Below are 21,955 nucleotides of genomic sequence, written 5' to 3' on the forward strand. Positions count from 1 at the left end.
CGTCTCTATTGAGTTTTTGGTGGAACTGACTTAGAAAAGGTGATTTCCCCCTTCACAATAACCATAAATGCGAAGCCTCTGCTTTGTTCTCAGTATTTTCCTTCAGAAAAAAAAGTTACTGGTTTTTCCCCTCAAAAATGTCTGGGCAGTTGTTTCTGGGATTAAATACCCCAAATGTTGCCTTGACTTGCAGCAGTGCCTTATGGGGTTCATATGTGGGTGCTGGTCCCTCCTTGCCCTTTTGTCTGGGTTTGACTTTTATCTCACAAGGGCATGGTCTCTCCATGTGGAGTCATCCTGAGATGCTTTCTGCTCGATGCCCCACGAGGTGCTCTGGTGCCTGGGGAACCCCAGGCCTTGCTGAGGATCAGGCATTTGAGAAACCAAAGCCATGCAAGATGTTTTAGGTTTCCAGTTAAAAAAAAAAACAACAAAAGCCCAAAGCTTGCACATGAAGTACCCTCTGTTTATTAAAAGAAAGAAAAGAACACACTTTAATCAAAACCTAATTTTCCCTTAAGAAGCCATTTCAGCAGAAACATACCCAGCAAGGCTAGTTTCCAGGGACAACAACATCTGCTTATGTTGTATTTATATTTATTTATTTTCACAAACAAATGGAGTAAGGGAAACAGGAGCAGGCCTGACCAGACAGCCCATGGTTCAGTGAGGCAGAGATGCATGCGGTGGCTGTGGCCACCAAGGCTGCACAGGACCCTGCAGTGCACCTAAAGTGCCTGCTCAGCATTCGTTTTGTGGTGCTTTTTTTTATTGCTGAGGAAATTTGCTCAGATTATTTGGGGAAATCCCATTTGTCCTGCCCCCAGATTAGATTATCAGTGCAGCTTCTTAGGGAGGTGACAGTTTCATTGTTGCAGTTGTCCCTGCACAATCCTAATGCAAACGCTGAGTTTTGCACACTTATGGGTGGAAAGTACTTTCATTTATAAGTATAACCTATCCTCATTCCAGTACTGCACTGACTGAGTCAGTAAACCCAGTAAAACACTATTACGTGGTTTTACAGCTAACACTGAGGATAATATAGCACTGTTTACACTAGTGTGTTATTAACCCAACTTGGAGCATGGGTTTAATCTGCAGGTTGGCTGACAGCCAAGGAAGGGTTCAGGAAGGGGTTTTGCCGATGGAGTGAGGTTTGATAACAAATGACTTGAACATACCGGTACGAAATGAATGCGCTTTCTGACTGCTTTTCCTGTGCTTGGGTGGACTGTCTGTCCTGAATTTCATTTCTGTGTACGGCTACCGGTGCATGGTGCTTTCCTCTGTAAATGAATGATGTTGCCATTCCCATGGCAGGAACACTGTGAAGCATCAGGATGGTTTGCAGCACTGTTAATGGTCCCTTTTGGGTGGTACAGGGAGGGCTGAACTATTTTAACTACAGCTACTCTGTTAAGATTAAAACAGCAGCACCTTGTGTACAAGCAACAGTGGAGCTGAGGATCAGGTTTATTGCAATGAAAACTGGAAGCCTAAACCTTTTATAAACAGTCTGGAGGGGGGGATTGGCAAAGGGGTGGTGGGGAGAAAAGCAGTGATTTTCGTGGACTTTGACAAGTTATAAATATATCCTGAGTGAAACCAATAGTGTGGAGCTTTATGAAAGATTTAATGAATAAATATTTCATGCCCACATGGTGCTTCTTCAGTAACGTGTGCTGTCGGTAAAAAGCAATAAACAAAGAACCTCCTTCAGGGTTTGTTTGGGCTTTTAAATTAAAGTAATTTAATCAGCTTTTTCAGTCAAGCTTGATATTAGTTCATTTCTGTACACAGCACTGTACTCAGATCTGTTTGTTTTCTCCTGATACCTGTTCTCCTGCTTGGAAGATGCTTGAATATCAAAGAATGATTTGTTTCATCCTGCCCCTATGGTGTGCATCTGGGTTTTCAAGGCACAGTCTGACTTCCTCCTGTAGCTTGAGGAACCAGCCATTCTCCACCATCACAGCTGTAGGTGCTACGGGACCCCAGCTGCGGTTTCCATTATCCAGCAGGGAGGTTACTTAAGCACGTAGGTCATTGCTGAATGCAAGCAGGCAGGCATCTTTCGAGTTTTGGAAGCCTTCAGCACCCGGTTTGCTGCTGCTCTAAGGACAAGAACCAACCAAAAGTGCTCTGGAGTCTGGCTGCATGTGGGCGGTGAGGCTTGCACGCTTTTGCACTGGACTGCAGAGATAAGTGCAGGGCGACAGAAAAGCTCCTCAAGCTCAGGCAGTTGGCAAAGCTGGGGCTTGGTGTGCTCGTGCTGTTGCTTTATGGTTGACTGTCACAACAAATGGCCAGGAGGAGATCAGAAAATGTATTAGCTCTGTGCTCCATGTCTTTGCAGTACTTTAAAAAACATCCTCAAAGACCTGGTTTTCCCTTGGGAACAGCAGGACTGTAGCCAATTGATTATTTCACAGCTGGACCATGGAAGTGATGAGCAAATAAGACACAGTAGGGAGGTAAAAGCAAGATCAGAGGGGTAGAGCTAACTTTGGGAAAGCATTGGCAGGCAGGGCTGCTTAGTGAGCTGCGGAACTGCTCAGACTTGGACACTGATGCACCGTTGCATGGGGCAGTGGGGTTGGACACAGGTGCATGGAATGGGGTGTTTCTCAAGCTTCTTCTGCCCTGAAAAGGAGTAAAAGTGCTTTCCCCCCCCCCCCCCCCCCCCCCCCCCCCCCGCCCCTTCTTTTCACCACAACCACTGCTCTGCAACCACTTGTTTTTGTAGGGGGTGGCTTTGGGTGTTGAAATTTATCCCTCTTGGCTGGATGGAGTACGTCCTCCTGAGGTTTGTGCCACACTATGAGCAGTGACAAAAAAGAGGGGTTGTATTAGAAACTGAGGAAGCTTTGCTTGTCCAAACCCATGTAGAGCTATGTTTAATTTATTTTTCTAGTATTATCAGGCAATGTGTGAGATTGTGTCTGTGTAGATCAAAGCCCAACCCCTTTGCACAGCAGAAGGGTTCAACTTTGGCAAAGATTGATGGAGGAAAAACTCCTTGCAGTAGTGCTGAGGTACAATAATTGACTGATGAAGCCTGAAGTGTTGGCAGAACCAATTTCTGCTGCAGCTTCCAACCTCCTGCAAGGAAAGCACATTTCAGTGGGACTCAGGTGCCATTTAGGATACTTGGAGGGCTTAAGATGAGCCGTTGAGACCCCACAGCTTTGCCTTCTGCTGCTCGCAATTCTGGTCACCGTCTGCAGAATAACACTGCAGCTGCTGCTGTGACTAAACCATTGGTTTTGGACCTGACATTTAGTACAAGTTGTGCTGGAGGAACAAAGATACGGGAGGAAGAGTAATTGCAGCATGAGGCAGAGACTGTGAATGAGAAGTCATATTTCCAAGGAAATACTGCACGAAGAGGCTGTGAGCCTACATCAGGCTTTTCTGTGAGTAGAGATTTCCTTGTTCTTTAGCAGCAGGTGAAATGGAGTTGATTTTTGGAAGGTACCTTCAAGACCATTTTGGGTAAAATTTCACTTTGATGATTGTTGCAAAACCCCCCCTGCTATCCATGGCACAAACCAGCAAAATCCTCTTTCCAAGACATTTAAGTGCTGAGGGATGGAAAGATGTAAATTATTTTACAATTAAAGTCCTGATGAAGCTCCTAATAAAAAATGTGGTTGAAGAGACAGCAAGTTTGAGATGTACTGGCCCTGTTGCTCTGTGTTGAGCCACCATTTGACATCATCCAACTATTTGGTACAAACCATGTGAATACAGAACAGAATGCAGAATGGTTGAGAATCTATTCGCTGCCAAGCAGAAGACTTACAGGTATTTTTGTAGACGGTGCGTTGTCATTGACGAGATTATGTAGAATGTACGTTTTCTGGTTGTGTTTTCATCATAGTATCTTTTAGGTTGGAAAAGACCTTTAAGATCACTGAGTCCAACCGTTAACCTGGCACTGCCAAGCCCACCGCTAAACCAGGTCCCCAAGTGCCACATCTACAAGCCTTTCAAATACCTTCAGGGATGGTGACTCCACCACCTCCCTGGGCAGCCTGTTCCAATACTTGACCACCCTTTCTGTGAATAAATTTTTCCTCATATCCAATCTAAACCTCCCCTGGAGCAATTTGAAGCTGTTTTTTCTCATCCTATCGCTTGTCATCTGGGAGAAGACACCGACCCCCACCTTGCTGCAGCCTCCTTTGAGGTAGTTCTAGAAAGCGAGAAGGTCCCCCCTGAACTCCCTTTTCTCCAGGCTAAACATCCCCAGTTCCCCCAGATGCTCCTCAAGATATTCTGAGAAACATTAAATATTGCTCTTCATAGCAAAACCAGTGGAAGATGTAGTTTTTCACAGCTTTGAATGACAGAACTTTACTTGGTCCAGGTCTTCTGGGCTAAGCACTTGGCAGTGCATTGGAAACCAGACTTTTCAAACAAAATCTCACTCATGACCGTGGAGATCTCGATACCTTGATATCCAGCAGTGAATGGCCAGAGTTGTTATTCCATTGTCATCCCACCTCTCCTGGCACATGTGTTCTGAAGCTGTGGAGTTAAAAAGCCCAGAAACCATAGAAAAATGGGAGGATTGACCCCGAGAGCGTAACAGTGGATGCAAACCACTCTCTTGACATGGTCAACTTAACTAATATCTGGCTGAATGCGTTTCTTTTATACAGTTGTCTTTAAAAATCATTATTTTGAGAGATTTTGAAGTAGCCGTTCTTGGTAATTGGGTATAATTTCCCTTCCCCAGTCTCCTGTAATTTCCCCTGGAGGAGTTTTGGAATGGAAATGCCGTCTCAACTGTAAGTCTAGGCCTAGGTAGTTAATGTGCTGATGTAATACGTAAAACATCAACAGCCTTAAATAATCACCGTTGGAGGCGTCTGTGGAGACTTAAAAGCCCCCTACCATTCATATTCTGAGTTAGAACTGTGGTTCTGGGTCTTTGTGTCAGAGGAGGAGGTGACTTTGTGCATTGCTGTAGGAGCTGGGAAGGTAAATAGCACAAGGGACTTGATGCAGAGTGTGCCAAAGTTGACGTACACATATCTTCAGTGGACCTTTTTTGATCAGGTTGAAAATTAAGTTATGTCTATTAGAGCTGAGCCAATGGAGGGTTTTTGGTGCTCTTTTAGGCCAAGGACAAGCCAACGTGTCTAGTCTCATGTCCTCAGCAGAGCGTTCCTTCAGATGCATCTAGGGGCACCTCAGATTTCGCTCGTGAGGAGCATGCATATAGCGAACTTGGGAGGCTGCTAGTGGCAGATGCAAGCACCAGCATGATCCCGAGCCAGCTGTGACTTGCACTTGATTTTTCCCTCATTACGCATGAAAATGTGGGCTCCCAGTCACCGTGGAAGGGACTTGCTTCCCGAAGCAGACCATATGCTCCTGGAGCCTGTGGAGGTAGCTGTTACACAGTGCAGAGACCTAAGTGATGCTCCTAGAAAGCATTTTCCAGATGACAATTAAAAATCAGTTCCTCTAACCCAGATTCCAAGTTCTGGGTCAATTCTGGCCCTTTTGCGTGACATAGGAATCAGAGCAAAAGCTTTCCAAAACAATTTGTTTCTATGTCTGTGTGTGCTCTCTCATTTCTATTTGGTTTTGGTCACAAAAGAAAAAAACAACAAGCAAATAAACTTAAGGACACGCTGAAACCCTTCCTGATTGATGGTTATTTTGTGTTGTGAGGCAGAGCATCCACCTCCTGCATTTGTAGCAAGAAAAGCTTCCTCCCCATACTGTCTGTGTTGGGAATGGATGAAGAAATGGCAGCATTTTCAGGTCACGGTGTAAAAATGCAGCTACTTCCTAAAGTGCTGGAGTTGATCTAGGAAATGTATCTAGGGAAAATTTTGCCAAACTCAAGAAACCATCCAGCTACGTATTATTCAAGTTTTACTGAAGAGGCTCTGCCATGAGGAGTATAGAGCCTAGGGAGGGGGAAATCCTCTAGTTCTTTCATGCTGAGCAGCCCTGTGAGGGTCACTGAGGAGTCCCTGGCCACGTGAGGCATCTACAGTCTGAGAATTTGACTACTGAAGCTATGTCTTCTATAGGTAGTCGTGCTTTGCTTCAAGCCATTTTGCTGTGGTCTTTGAACTTGCGGGGCTGGACATCAGTAGCTGCCTCCATTTGGAAGACCTGTTTCTGTAGAACATCTACAAAATTTATTTAGAAACAAAGAAGCCATACCAACTTGGAGGAAATACTGTGATGAAGATGAGACTAAGAGCTTGCAAACCAGCTGAATGAACCATGGCTTTGCACTAAGATTTGGGAGCCTTCAATTCAGAAGTGAAAGCATTTGAGTTCGTCAGAGCATTATCATCTCCAGTCCACATGTTCCAGAGTGATGGAGAAGCTGTAGTTTTAGAATTCAAAGGAGGTTTGGGAAAAGCTGCTGTCATTTCCAGTCCTGTAATACATTGTTATTCTCATTTCAGATGATGCCTTGCATAATGTTCCACGTTGATCTCTGATTCAGATCTAAACTCTTCAAAGTTTGGGGGATGTTTTTGATCCTGGGATTTATAGTTTGAGCCCTTTTCTAGTTTAAAGTGAGGAAAACACATGTTCAGCAAGCACCAAATGAGTCTTGATGGAGTATTTCTTTGATGGTGTTGTGATGATGATTATCTTGTGCATAGGATGTTAAGCACCTCATGGGGCATGTCTGTGCTCAGACTGTACCATTAATTTCGGGAAGGATGCATGATGAATGTTCATAAGGCCCTCCAGGTTCTTATTTGTGGTGCTTACCTCACACAGCTGAGAAGCTCCAAAGTGATTAAATAGGACTCGATCATTGGAAGCTGGCAATACAGTTCCGATTAATTGCAGGATGCCCTGCAAAGTGCAAAAAGAGTTTGGGTTTGTTTGTTTTTTATAAAACACGTGTTTCTGCTTCGGGGGTGTTAGAAGGTGAAGTCACGATGGATGAGGCTTGTTGGCTGTTTCCATGAGAATCTGGGAGTGTGCTGGCTCACTCTTGGGTCGTGGGGATGATAAGGCTTCCAGTATTGTCCCGTGCTCTGGGCGTGAGCAGTGAGGTGTGGGGAGAACCATGGGCAAATCCTTACATCACACTTAGTGCATCCTGCTTTGCTGTTTGTTCCTTGCAGCACTGTTCCTCACTAGCTCGAGTGCTGTGGTACCAGCCTCCTGCCTGAGCCCTGCCAGAGTTTTCCCACAAGGCATCCGTCTGCCTCTCATCTCTGAGGTGCATCTTTGCCCTTGCGTTGAGGGTCCAGGCTGAAACTAATAATGGCTTGCTTTTTCTTTCCAATCACAGCTTGTGCCTTCAAAAGTCGGCACGCAGTTTAAGACTGCCAGTCTGTGGCCATAGAGCCAGGGACGTATTTCACCTGTATGTAGCCATAACACCTAATAACCTTGGATAATGTGAGGCTGGATGCTTACATTTTAGATAGGTTGTGTAGACTGAGGTGAAGCTAGACTTGCAGTGCCTGTGTAAAGGCAGAAAAAGTGAAAAAAGGTGCTTTTGGCTATTCTCTGGGTCTCATGCATATCCAGTGAGTTAGATAATAGAAAAAAAACTTTAAAACATCAACCAAAACTTCCATCCTTTTTTAAAAAATTATTTTAAAATATAGCTATAATGCTTTGAATAAAGCTAAAATAAATAGAGCTAAGAAAGAGTTGTCTTGGTTACTCTTCTGTAGTGTATTAAACAATACAATGCATGCAATAAACTGCAAGGATCATGCCTGCTAATTCTCATTTTCCTGTGGAAGATGGAAAATGAAAAAAAAAAAACAGCCCACCAAACTGAGTGGATTTTGTGGACATTGAGTCCCTCTGTATGTCTTCTGTGTTTTGATGCTTTTGTTCGTAGCAGATATTTGCTGTGGACTGCTGGCATTGCCACGGAAGGAAGGTAATTGTGCAATGAACTGGTTTATGCTTTATGTAAGAGCATTGTGCTGCTGTAAATTTGTTGCATTTTACAGAGCTGTCTCCAAAGAATAGCCTTCAGAAAGCAGCCACGGGATTTAGAAGTGAGAAAAGGCACTTAGTATGTGAGATAATTGGATGGAGTTTGGAGGTGTGAGGTCGGAACCTTAGGCACACGATTTATACTGCAATGACATCCCCTTCCAGAATGGCCCATAACTTTTAGGTGCTGTGATGCCGCAGAATCCATTTGGGGCTGGCCTGTGAGGTGCCAAAGAGATAGGGCATAAAGTGCCTCTCATGTCCATCTGCAAAGGTGAGCCAAGGGAAGAGTGTTTGGTGTTTGGATCAGGATCAGGTAACCTCCAGATCTCCTTTCCTCCACTAGCTCTGCTTTCTGGCATCAGAGAGAGCTGGCACAGTGCAGTGTTATGGGAAAGACCCCCCTGCTATTTGTAACAACTATTGGCATGGGCCAGCCCCTGCCTGACGGTGGTCAAAGGTACTAATTTAGGGTATAAACCAAGCTGATGGCTATATTGCAATAGTTCTGGCTGTAGGTATGAATGCTGACTTGGATGGGGATTTATCCAGGAATTGCTGCGTTTTGCTTTGTAGACATACCTTTTTTCCTCTTTCTACATTTCTCTTCTGGAACTAGTACACAGGGAGCATACGAAGTGCTACATGTGAGCTTTACCAGGCTGGCGATGAGCAAGCAGCACACATACACCCTCCCCAGTGGCTTTGGAACTTTAAAATCATGATTTTGCAAAGTGTCTGTACATCTCTGCCTGCCTGCGACAGCACATCTCGGTGCCTGCAAAGATGACTAAATGCTTTCTCGGCTTTCACCCGGAGAGGCTGCAGTTTGGAAGTAAAGAGCTGTGCAACTGCCTGCAAAGTGCAGTTTTGTGCTAGGAATGTGGGGTATGTACCTGTGCCTCATACAGGCGCACTTATAACCTGTCTCCTGAGGTCACACTCTGAGGTCTGTTGTCTGGGCTGCTTCTGAGCACTTTGGTTAGGATGCTGATTTTGCCTGGATAATGAAGGTCTGAAATTTTATTTATTTATTTATTTTAATCTCTATGGGATAAAAATGGATTTAGAAATTACAATCAAAATACCAGATCCCCCGCACCCCACCCCAGCCCTGATTGCTCCTGGACTGCTGATTTGACAAGGCGTTCATTAAGACTCCTGGGTCTAAAGATTGGGAGTTTGAGCTCTCATCGCACAAGATGTGTCTCTTCTGCACACTGAGCATGGCGCTTAATGCAAGCGGAGGAAAAAATAATCAAGGAATGTACGTGGAGGCTTGGGGTTAAGTGGCAAGAACTGCGGAGTTGGGATGCTCATTTTCACAGTGAGCCGTCACCCTAATGGACATTGATACTAATGATGGAGGAATCCCCATGGTTATATGGTTTGTTCAGAGCTTTCAAACGCTGGGCATTGCCTGGCTTTCAGAAATACCTTTCAGGATCTTTGTCTGTGTGTGTACATGTCTTGAGACCATTTCAGTCAGCCATTCCTGCTTAATTTCAAAGACTGTTGTTGATAAAATGAAATTTAGTTACCTTGTACCTAGAATGGAATTGGGCAAGGAGCAATGTTACTGCTACACGTAAAGAATTTCTGTTTAGGTAAGAGTGAAGGTAAGAAATTTTGGAGACGCAGAAACCGCTGGCTCTGAGTGAAACACTGTGACCTTTGTAGTTATGCATCAGGTTTCCTCCTAATTTATTGCATCGGTAACCAAGAATAAAATCAGATGTTTTTTACCATGTTGGATACTATAGCAAGATCAGAATAATCAGCCGTCATTCATGCCTGGAGATACAAGAGAGCAGATAACTGACCTAATTAAAAACATTTGTGTCTGGAGGACCTTTTGCGTTCCCAAGTAAGTTGCCAGGCAGCTGCTCTTCTCAATCCGTGGTGCTGCAATGGGGATGTTTCTGTTGTTAGGTGCCTAGTCTGGATGATAAGGTTTCAGAATTGTGTTCCAGGTGAAATTAATGTAACAACACTTTAAAAAATAGAGTTGCACATAGTAATTGAATACCACCCTGTTGAGGCTGGATGGCCACAGGTGACATTTTGTTGCACTAAGGGACCAGGTGAATGGATCCGTTGCATCCCTGCAAGGCCAAGGGTGGGAAGCGGTGAATTCCCCTGACCTCTTACCATCTCCCACCTGTGTCTCACCTTCCCTCCTCCCCTGTGCCTGTACTCCCAAGGGAGAGCAGTGCTGCGTCTCGGTGGTCCCTGGCTGCACTGTGTTGCTTGAACTTGAGTGAAGTCTTCTTACAGCAAAGGGACATGATAAGTACAAACAGAGCTGATAAATTCGCTGCTGTTCTTTATCTACATAATCTGATTGCAATTGATAGGTAATGCCACCAAGACAGAGCAAAGCTGCTTCTCATTATCAGTGCACCTCTCCTTTTTATCCCTTTGTTTTATTTTAAATAATCCGGTGCAAGTAGGGTATTGACTTTACCTGAAGGGAAGTAATTAATCACAGTACTTATGAGCAGATCATATACAGCAGCTTGCATGCAGGATGGGTAACTGAGGCTGGTGTACTCAGTCAGTTGAGGCAGATGGATGCAGGTTAGCGGTACATAGGTAACCATGCTGTTGGGATTTATTGGGCAAATTTCTCTTCTGATCTTGAGCAGTTTAACTTGCAAGGAGAAAGCCATAGCAGCAGGCGCTCTGGAAGAGTGTGCCTGTTTCCAGAATGTTGCGTTTGGGGTGAAGGCAGCTGAACCTACTGCGTGGAAGTGCCTCAGCAGCTGCTGGTGGTGACCCTCCTGCCAGTTATTTCTTGCTAGGCAAAGTGTCTTGCTAGGCTTCCTGAGTGGCAGTGGATTAACAGAGAGGATCGCTGCAACATCTTGCATCATTCATAAAACTAACCTCAGTGCAACAGTATCCATTCACCCTGTCCGCACGCTCTGATGCTTTTCTCCCACAGCATCCCACATCCGTGCCCTTTCCTCCTGCCACCTGTAGTTCCTACAGCTGCGTTGGAGACATAGCACAGGCCAGAGCAAGCTTCAAGAAATGAAAAGCAACTCCCAAACCACCTGCTGCTTTTTTTATTGTTAAAAAGATAACAGTTAATTAAGGACTGGAGAAACCCAAGAGGAACAGTGTGCATGTCTGTGAAGGGCTCAGAGGATGTTAACAAGTAATGTCTCCTGTGGACAGTGAGACATTTTTTTTGCACGTGAACTTGCCTGTTTTGACCTAGAGAGCATAAGTGGATCATTTCTGGAAACCTTGAATGGCAGCAGGAAGGATAACAGTTGCATTGCACTGAAACTGAGTATAGTTGCATAGAAAAAACTGTAAGGGAGAGAACCTAAAGCGTGTGCTCATGCCTTTCTTTGGGTTTTCTTCCCTTTACTTTTTCTAATCAATGGGTGCTCCTGTGTGCAGAATTGGGTATACAAGGATTAAAGTCTTTGCATTGGCCCTTTCTTAAGGCCATACAAAGTGCAGCATGGGTAGTCTTGTCTTCAAAATGGGATTGGAGTGTTTTGGGTAACCCAAAAAAACAAAGCACACCAAGTTATTTTGAAGACAATTAAAAATCATGAAGAATATTCTTATTATATGAAGCAACCCATGTGGGCTGAAGAAATAACATTAACTTGAAGTTTACACATTTTCTGTTTTGTTTAATAAAAATTACTAGATAATTAATAGTTATAAGAGCCAGTAGATCAATTGATAGCTTAAAGCAGCATCTTCTAACCGTGTACAAGGCTGACTCATTCTCCAGCAGATACCACGCTTCCTTCTAGCATCTGTTTACTAGCCTGTTTAAATTCATGAGTGGGACCACAGTGTACTGCTGACTCCAGGCGTGTATTTTGAGCACATGTATCCTTTGATGGACAGTTGCTTATAACTTCTGGTTTCCATGAAAATCCCCTGTTTATAATATTTTCTTTGAAGGCTTTCCCTGTTTAAGACAGGTGTATATAAGGTGATGCCTGAGCTCTGAAGTTGTTATCTCTTGATAGTTATGGCTGCATCATTAAGAAGCCAGATCAACAGCTTTTGATGCACTACTTTTTTTTTCCCCCTTTTTTCTTTTTTGGAATGCATTTTTGTTATTTTGTGTTCTGATTCAAACTGCAGAACTCTGCTGGTGTGAGAAGATTGTTTGAAGTTTTAACTAAGAAAGTTGTTTAAAGATGTCTCCAGCTCTATTTGGCATTTTCCAGGGAGCCCACAAAAAAACCCAAACCAAACAGTCATTTTTATAGAAAATGCCATTGAATCACTGATCACTAGCTTTTTAAAAAAGTATTTTTTTATTTACTTTATTTCGGAAATGACTAACAGGGGATCTGGCTTGGTGGGATGTGCAACAGACGATGTTCCCTGCCCTGAAAGACTTGGGGAGGGTTCAAAAACAGCGCAGAGGCAGCTGGAGCCTTTTGCTTAGGGACATGGGAGCACGGACAGCACTGGCACCCCCCTGCTGTTTTCACATCCAGTGTGGTTCACAAGGATGTATATAGTTCAGCAAGCCAAATGAAAGTGTTTGGATTCAACTGTTTTCTGTCAAAATGCTGTTTTATCAAAATGGAAATATTTTGTGAGAACATGTCAGTTTTGACAAATTGTTTTGATGGGTGTAGTCTAAACAAATTGTTTTAGCATTCTATGTTACTGTGATATAAAGACATCTCATTTTGACTCTACCATTTAGGCCTTTATAACATAGTTGTAACATTTATACGTTAAGACTTTTTGTATAAATATTGCATCAAATGTGTGACAACTTTAACATTAAGGAAAAATTTCAATATTATAAGGTTTGTATGTTTTTGTAATATGCTATTTACCTTTTCAAAACCTCCATATTTTATCATAGAATCACAGCATCACAGAATGGTTTGGGTTGGAAGGGACCTTAAAGACCATCCAGTCCCACCCTCCCGCCACAGGCAAGGACACCCCCCACCAGCCCAGGTTGCTCCCAGCCCCGTCCAGCCTGGCCTTGAGCCCTGCCAGGGATGGGGCAGCCACAGCTGCTCTGGGCAGCCTCTGCCAGCGCCTCGCCGCCCTCACAGGGAAGAATTTCTTCCTAATATCCAGTCTAGGTCTACCCTCTTTCAGTTTAAAGCCCTTCCCCCTTGTCCTATTGCTACGTGCCCTTGTACGAAGCCCCTCTCCAGCTTTCTTGTCGGCCCCTTCAGGTACTGGCAGGTGCTCTAAGGTCTCCCCGGAGCCTTCTCTTCTCCAGGCTGAACAGCCCCAATTCCCTCAGCCTGTCTTCATAGGAGAGGTGCTCCAGCCCTCGGATCATCTCTGTGGCCTCCTCGGGACTTGCTCCAACAAGTCCGTGTCCTTCTTACATTGGGGGTCCCAGAACTGAATGCATACCCCAGAGGTGGGGTCTCATTGTCCTTCTTAAAAGAGCCTGTATCCTTCCATTCCAACACTCCAATCAGAGGAGCCATCCTACCACGTCTTAGTGATGCCAGTAAGGTCTGTTGCTGGCACTGGGATCAAACTGGTAGGAGTGGGATGGATTGAGGTTCCACTCCCCTGGCAATTTTAGGTTAGTGTATCTTAAATCTGTAATACCTATATATAAACTTTTGAACATCCTGAATTACTTATTTAGAAGATTTATTTTTTAGGAGATCTTGATATTTTAATTTATTTCATAATGGACTGACAAGAATTGTCCAGGTACTGTCCGGCTATAATTCTTCGTTTTAATTGTTTTGTTCATTCCAGGCCTAGGAAGGAGTTAATTTTTTAATAATAAGAATAGTTGCCACAATGAGAGCATTGTCACTTAGCAGATTTATCCCAAAGATTTTTAACCCATTTTATAAAGCTTTTGAAGATGCTGTTCTTCACATATGAGAAAATTGAAACACTATTGTTTACAGAGGTTGATGGGGTCCAGAGGGAATTCTCCAGTAGAGGTGTTGACAGGTTGCTGATGATCTGGTGTTATTCATAAAAACCCAACATGAAAACCATTTTTTTTAAATGTATGGACAAAAATGAGCATAATTTGATATTATTACTTGTCTTTGGCCTTGTTACTGTGGCAGCAGCTCAGGTCCACTCAGGGCCGGGGTTAGGTTGTCCTCATGCCTGCAAGCTCATACTCAATGTGCTCAAACAGTAGGTAGATAGATGGGCATAGGCATTCAGTCATGCATTATGTATTATTTTGTATTATTATGCGTTATTTTGAAGTAATGGCACACTTGCTCGATGGTCCCTGGTGGCTGGAAGCATGGTTTTGTTATGCATTTCCTCGTGGCTGGGGAGGGCAAGGATATCCATGAGGTGTGAAAGGCGTTTCCAAGGAGTAGCTTATTTGGGTGCTGTAAGCCAGTAAGGTATTGTGTTATTTGTTCATTTTACTGAATGCAGCAGTTCAGATTCCTGAGTCTTGCTCTAGTCAGTGCAGTGAGTGGTTTGGGGAAAAACCACCAGTCATAAAAAAGCAGAAAATACCATGCATGTTCCTTCCCTTGTTTTCTAAGTCTTTCAGATTTCAAGGTTTTTCCGGGGCTTTGCAGTGTATGTTTTTCCAAATTAAAAAAAAAAAAAAAAAAAAAAGAAAAGAAAAGAAAAAGAAAGAAAAGAGAATAAGGGTTTTTATATAAACCCGTGGCCTGGGAGAAGTGGCTTTAAGAAAAACAGCAACTGCTAGGAGGCTAGATAAAATCCTGAGTTGGTAATGCGATAATAGTATCTCATATTCATTGAATGGAGTGCCTGTGACTCAGTGCTTTCATGGGACTGTAAATGTTCTTTTAATCTCTTATTTCTCTAGAGAGGCAGATAAATCTGAACCCATTATAAGCTGTGGCTGAGGCAGGGCACTGAGATTTACAGGGCACCAGGAGTGAAGCCGCTGTCCTGGCTCTCAGGCAGGAGGTTAGTGGGGTTACAGGGGATGCGGTGATGCAGGGTGTGCAGCGCTCTGGGCTCTTCAGCCACTCTTTGCGTAGCTTTCATGGTCAGCATGCACTGCGCAAGGGGAAAGGGCTGTTTTTGAGGAGCTGGTGCTGAAAACCTGGTGCACAGTGAGTGGTGCTAACAGTACTCTGCACATCAGCCACTGAGCAGGTTACAGCAGTCCCTGGTCCTCAGCTGCTGCCGCGGTGCCGAGGTTTGGCGCAGTCAGATCCAGCCACAGCCTGGAGTGGTTTGCTTGGGAAGATGAGACGAATGGGTAAAAGTGTGAAAATGGCAGGGAGTCAAAAAGGGAGAGAGGAGTTGGAGTCAGAGAGGTTGGGAGCAGGGTGAATTCAGTAGGGAAATAAGTGGGAAGAATTATTATTGTTGGAGGCATGTCAGGTGTGATCTGTTTTTTGATGGAGTTGAGCCCTCTGGAAGTGGAACACAGTTTTAGAACCTGTACCGTGACTTCTGTGGAAATAAAGAGAGTCTTAATGTGGAAGGGGTCCTTTTTCCTTCTACTTTAAGAACCTGGTGTAATATCTGCCAAGCTGGAAGATGGTCTCTGAAATGAGTATTTTTTGCTGGAGGAGGCAGGAGGGCTTTGCATTCTCCTGTGGGAGACACAAAGGCAGTGTGCTGCAGAGACTGTAGCAGAGCAGGGATTCCTGGTTTTTACTTTTGCAGGTGTGGATAATTTCACTGACCTCTGTTAGGAGGAGGCAAAGTCTGGGCTCAGGCTCAACCAGCCCAGCCTGGTGCTGAGTCTGGGAATTGCTGCACTGCTACGACAGCTCCTTGGGAACTGGGGAGAGCTATGTGGGATCTTTCTCAGGTCTTTCTGTAGTGATACAGAGCCAGATGAATTTTCCTCTCTGTGCAGTTAGTCCTGTATGAGTGCAGTCTGGAGCAGAGCTGTTGGCTCTGCTATGGATATACCTTGGACCAGCACCGTGCAGATCTGGCCTCTGTTTTGGGCTGCTTTGCTCTAAGGCAGGTGGTTCTGTGGCATTTTTATGGTAGGAAGATGCTTTAAAGCCTTTGGCCTTGGAGCTGCAGAGGTGTGAAACAACCACCCATGCGGGCTCCAAGAGGAGCTGAACTCGATCCAAGGGAAACAGGCACATCTGCGTACAAAAGCTGCAGCTCCAAACAGGGCTGTGGTGCTGCTTGCTAAACCTGGAAAGAAAAGCAGTTGCGGGAGCCCTGGCGTTTCATGAGCCTCGCTCTGTGCAATGCATGCCTTGTATTTGGGCTGTGCTGTGTCTAATCTCGTGCAAGCTCTGACCGATGCTTTTTCCCTGGTGGGAGTATTGCTAATACCTGTCTCCTCTCTGGATAATCTAGTGTTTAATCGTTCAGTTCAGCTCACACTGTAGCCTTTGCATCAGTGGGTCACTAAACTGAGTCCTTTTTTCTGCTACCGTGCCTCTGCTTCTCTTGAATCATTTTCTCTCACTATGATAAATTTGATGGCGGGTGGCCCCCAGGGTCTCAGACCATTGCACAACCTCATAACGGTCACTGTGGTGCACATGTGCAGGATGATGGCACTGCCACTAAGATGGGTGTGCTGCTCACAGCAATATTGGGACTCTTGGTCAAGCTCTGTCCTTTTGTAGAGCATCACAGCCTCGTGCTCCAGAGGACCACTCTGTGTGATTGTGTTACTGTTGTCTTGGTCAAGCAAGCCATCACTGCTTAGGATATAATTTCCAAAGTGGCCTTGATGTAACAGGAATATCTCAAATGCTTTCTTGTCATTTGGCCAGTTTGGAGCCCCACGGTGGGGTGGGTGACAGTCCCTTGCCAAGGTGCCACCTTAATGAGCTGTGCCTGGTGAGGGAAGCGGTGGGCATGCAAAGGGACAGGTAGCTTTTGATACTGACCCCTGTGTAGAGGGGATTTTGGGCACTGGTAAAAGTCTTCCAGTTTTGTCAGAGGGATATTTCATCCTATGCCACCTAGGCAGAAGTACCAGGGACTTTTTACTGTGAAGACTTTTGATCACCTTTTGGGTCTGTGCAGCTCAGTAGGAGCTAGGGTGGTGTGAATTAGGGTGACATTAATTGTGTGTTGGTAAATGACTGCTTGTGCCTATCACACTTTGTGGTTGGAGGGGGCTCATCAGGCTATTTCAGTGTGAAGGTTTGAAGGACACATTTTGTCCTCTGTGGCTTCTGGCTTTTGTAGGATGACCTACTTCCCTGCATGAAGTGGTTCTTTTTGAAAGGATTTAATGAGGAGGGTTTCTTTTGCTTGATTTCCTTGTGTTTCCCCTGTCTCCCACAGCACCGCAGGCATAAACTGAGGTTCTGGAGGTGCATTCAGCTTGACAGGTTCTGGGTCAAGGGGGTTTACAGAGGTCTTCTGGGAAGATGAACCCATTGAAAGGTAGAGAAAACATGGATATCTGAGCCTGATGGACCACTCCTGACTCACAGACATTACTTAAGGAAGGAAAAACTGTTTTGAAAGTAGCAGTACTAGTGGGGCTTTGGTCCCGGTGGGACAGGATCCTTGGTTCTGCCCACCTTCCCATCCTGCCGGTTGGCCAGCCAGCTACAATTGGGATCCAAAAGCAGAGTTCTTGCAGCTTGCCTGCAGTAGCGGAGGTTCAGTTGGGTCTTTTCCTGTGTTTAACAAGTGAAAATGTGAGTTAGTGATTGAAAAGCAGTGGTTCAGTTCACAGGTGCTGAGTCTGATATGCCAGAGAAGCACCAGCATTTCTTGAGATGGATGCTCAGGTTGGGCACCCATGCATTACACTGCTAGCTCTTCTCATTTACCCAGCAGATTTTCCTTTGTTTGAATATTCTTGTTTAACATTTTGTCTGGTCCTCAGAGGCTTTTGCAGATACCATGGAGGTTCAGATTCACTTCATTACTACAAAAAATTAGTATTTACATTGTAATAACTTGAACGGTAGTACTGAGAATGATGGTGCTCTGTAGGCACTGAAGAAGGTGCAAATCCTCATTCCTAAAATTTCCAGCGCAGTCTATACTCTCTCAGACATTTTCAGAGTCCCTTTTTCTACACTGCAAAAGAATAAAGTAAGACACTGTATTTGTGTGGGGAGGATGGCTCTGAGACAGCTCAGAATCTGTGAGTAGTTTGTTTTGTCAGCTGAGTCCATGTAGTTTGAAAACAAAGGTTACCTTGGCACTTTTGGACTTTGGAAGCCTGTAATCCAGATTTGAATGTGGAGAGGGACACTCTCTTGTCTAGGTGTCAAAAAGCTGTGAGGTGCAAGTCATCTAAAAAGGGATTTTTGCTTTTGAGAGGCCTTAGAAGGTGTACTGAGTGACAGACAGCAAGATCTGCGAATCGGGCACTGTTAAGACATCTCAAATAGGGCATCTGGAAATGAAAGCCCCTAAAATCTGTTGTCAACTTTGAAAATCCTATTTCCCCCACCCCCGCCCCCCACCCCCCTGCCAGCTCTGAAAGTTCGATTCGTGTTCTTTTTATCACATTTGTCATTCCTGAGTAATGAAGCTCTGGCATTCAAAAATGTGGCTGACAACTTTGTGGGTATGAGCCAGAATGAAGTTCAACTTGCACCTTTCTTGGATGCACCCAGTGCTGTTCACAGCAAGAGGCAGAAGTCTGAGCTAGAGGGACTCCATTCTCATTCATTACGGCAATTACTGTCTTCTCACTGATGCCAAAATTAAGCTTGTTTGCTTTATCCTAATGTAGGTGGACAGGAACTGATGAGGTATACGCAACAGGAATGTTGAGAGAGAAAGTGCCATGTATAAACCATTTCTTCTCAGGCTGTTCCTTCATCTTAAATAATGTGAAGGTCATAAATCTCCTGGCAATCATGCAAAATCAGTGCTGTGAAAGACTTAGAATGGTTCCAGGCAAGTTCGAGTATTATTTTATAGAGGCTCAAGTCCAGCACTTCAAGGTTTGCTAATTTTAAATACATTTAAATGCACTTTTAAAGTCATTTAGGTCTATAATTTGAATGTATAGTTCAGGTGACTTTGGTGGAACTGACTTTTGGGGAAGGAGCACAACTCGGAAATGGGGTCTGCTACGGGTGAGGTCTGCTGGGCATGGTTCCTGTCTTTGTCTGTGGCCAGCTGCATTGGTATTTGGATTGCATAAGGTATTTAGGATATAAATTGTGTACGGGCCAGAGTCCAAGTGTGCCAAACACCTATGCTGGATGGAAGCCCAACCCATGAGCATGCTGTGCCAGGTTTTGTGGCAGTGTCATGTAACTGTCCTTGGACAAACCCAGTGCTCCATCTTTGCATTTCTTTAATACAGTGTTTGGCAGCAGATGGCTTGAGGATGCATTCTGAGGAGGCTGAGGTTTGGTCTCCTTGGCCGGAGGTAATGGTGGCAATATTTGTGCCCACAGTGCTGTTTGCAACTGCACCCAGAAGTCCTCCTGCTCTAACCACTGAGGCTCTTTAACACTCAGAGGCCCAAAACCTCAGGTTCTGCATGGCCTGGGCAGTGCAGTAGCTGACACCCGCCACTGGGAAAGACTGGGAAGTCAGTCACCGAGCTTTTAAAACACTTAGAAATCTCACCCTGATGTGTGTACAAATGTGAAGTGCTTCAGACTGGGTTGCTCTTGGTTGACTAATGTGGTATTTCCCTGAAGTGTGGAGCAAAGGACTCTGCTTCTTTTGGGCAGACCATGAGGGCTGCTATCATTTAATTATATTCTGGACCTGTGCTGGTTAATTACAGCCCTTCCTGGGCTCCCCGATGGGGTAGTGGTCTTTAAACCATGCATCCACTTGTTGGTTCAGAAGAGATGTTTTGATTTTTAAATCCTTGTGATTTTTCTCTTCTGTAGGTGTTGCTGTGTTAGCAACATAGCTCTATCACTGTTGGTTATCTCACACGTAAGTAAGATTTTAGGGGAGAGAAAAATGTTTCTGATGCAATTTAATTCCCATTTACGGGCAGGTGGAATGAAAAGTCTGGTTTCTGGGTTTCCAGTGGCAGATGTACAATGCATTGGAAGAGGCATCTGTATCTCTGAAGCTGAGATTTGCTGAATTGCCTTTTGGTGCCCAGCTTTTACTGATTTCAACAAGAATTGAATCTGAGTTTCAATCCCAGAGGCTACATTTACGTATTTCAGTTCGTATCTTATGAAACCATGGATATGGATCCTAAAGTGACACAGGCTTACAGTGTTTAGCTCAGAAATTACTCGAATTCTTTTTGAAATGAAGTGGGAGATCCTGATGAATATTTTCAAGACTTTCTTCTTCTTGGCAGCTGATAAACCATGTTCTCAGGGCTGATTTTTCTGCTCTGTGGGGGGAAGGCACCTGGAGTTCCTGTTGTCCTGTCGAGGAAGTTTGCACAGCTTTTTGTTTATCAGAGGTCATTAGTGAGCAGACAAAGAGACACTATAAATCATCTTTGAGCCTACGTGATAGGCAGGAAAGGAGCGGTCGCACAAGCAGTGGCCGATGTTGAATGGGAGAGGTGGAGATGATAAGCCATGCCATCGTAAATCCCTGTCAGCGATTACTGTGGGGCAACACCTTCACTTATTTTGGGATGAACCATGTGCACGGGTTGCCCAGGGAACCGGACAGCAAGCCAGCTTTTCTCCCGGTCTGGACTGTAATTGCATCCGAAACTAGAGAGCTGGTAAACCCTAAGGAGATGTTTCTAAAATATGTGTGGCAAGTCCGTTGCGGTCTGCTGTGCTAAGCATTGCTTTTCTTTCCTCCCCCCTCCCCAGCAATCAAAGAGAAATACATGGACTGGACGGAGTTTCTCATACACGATTTAACCGGCGCCCGGACTGCACCTGCAAATTTACTGGAAGGCGTATGTATTAGATTGCAGTTTCTCTCTGATACCGGTGTCGCGGTGTGCATGCTGCCCGCGGTGTTGATGCTCCTGGTGTGTAGGGCTGTGTGCTTGCAGCGTCTGTGTGCCGTCAGCGGGGTCTGATCCAGTGCTGGCCCAAAGCCACTGGCAACGTTGCCTTGGCTCTGCCGGCTCCGTTTCTGACCCGGGGATGGGTAGTTTGTTCTGCCTTTAAGCTGGAGGGTGGTGCTTAGAAAGTTGGTTACTCGAAAAAGGCTAGGTGGTGAAAGAGAGCGTGGAGAGGGGCCATAGGAAGGAGAACACAGGCTTTCAGTGTCCCATTAAATCCACCCAACTGGTGAGTTGAGTCAGGACACAGGTTGGAGAGGAGGGCTTTAGCAGGTTGATGGGGAGCGCCATCTGGTTTATGTCTGTATGGAAACAGCTCCCCCAAGGACATTCCTTCCACCTAACCACGGCGATCTGATGTAGCAGGGAAGCTGGGTGAGGTGGCCTCAGTCATCAGCAGTCAGAAGAAGGGCGTGTTTTTTTAGATGCACCCATATGACCAAGAGCCCAGTCTATGAGGCATATTCACAAGGTGACTTGCACCTGGGGCAGCCTCGGCACGCTTTGGGGTCTTGGATGAAAATCCTGCAGTTCCACCTCGAAACTGCAAAAGCAGGGCACTTCCTCCATGGAACCTGCCCTGCTCTCGTGTGGATGCTATGCGGGCATTTGGAGAGAAGACAGCCTGTCCTGCAGGAGGTAATTCTCTCTGCCTCTCTGTGTTTAGGCTGAGAGGGAAGGCGTACAGGCAGTTGCCCTTTGTATAAGTGCTCACATTGGCTTTTTGGAAGCAAGTGTGCATCCAGGCACCACATTTGATCGCTTTGTCCCTGGTCACTCCCACCAACTGCTGCTGCATCCTTTTTCCACGTGCCTGTGCAGTACGAGCAGCCTGGCAGGGAGAATTAATAGCGCACCATCAGGGATGGTTTTTTGCCCCTAGTCTGTTAGGTGAACAGCCCTTGCATGCCCAAAATAGTGCACGTCCTCAGGTCTGCTTCATCCCCGTTTCTGGACCACTCCCAGGTGGCACATGCAAAAAGCTGGTGGTGGCCACCACCCATCTCTGGTGTGTGCCAGCGCCATCGCAAACCTCTCCATTCCCTTTCTGCAGGCAGAGAAAAGAGGCAACCCCAGGCAGAAACACAGAGAGAGAAAACATTGCATTGGCTTGAAATAGTTTCTGACCCTTTTCTG

General features: G+C 45.1%; 1 protein-coding gene across 2 annotated transcripts in view; it reads left to right on the forward strand.

Moving 5' to 3' along the window:
* SFMBT2 (Scm like with four mbt domains 2) overlaps positions 1-21,955 on the forward strand; it is a 122,634-nt gene that overhangs the window by 31,181 nt on the left and 69,498 nt on the right. For both annotated transcript variants that reach the window (XM_056340212.1, XM_056340213.1), the window contains one exon: positions 20,619-20,707. In XM_056340212.1, the coding sequence (XP_056196187.1) occupies positions 20,619-20,707 (89 nt within the window). The remainder of the gene's footprint in view (positions 1-20,618; positions 20,708-21,955) is intronic.

Source organism: Falco biarmicus, chromosome 5 (assembly GCF_023638135.1).
Source record: "Falco biarmicus isolate bFalBia1 chromosome 5, bFalBia1.pri, whole genome shotgun sequence".
In the NCBI taxonomy this organism is placed as follows: domain Eukaryota; kingdom Metazoa; phylum Chordata; class Aves; order Falconiformes; family Falconidae; genus Falco; species Falco biarmicus.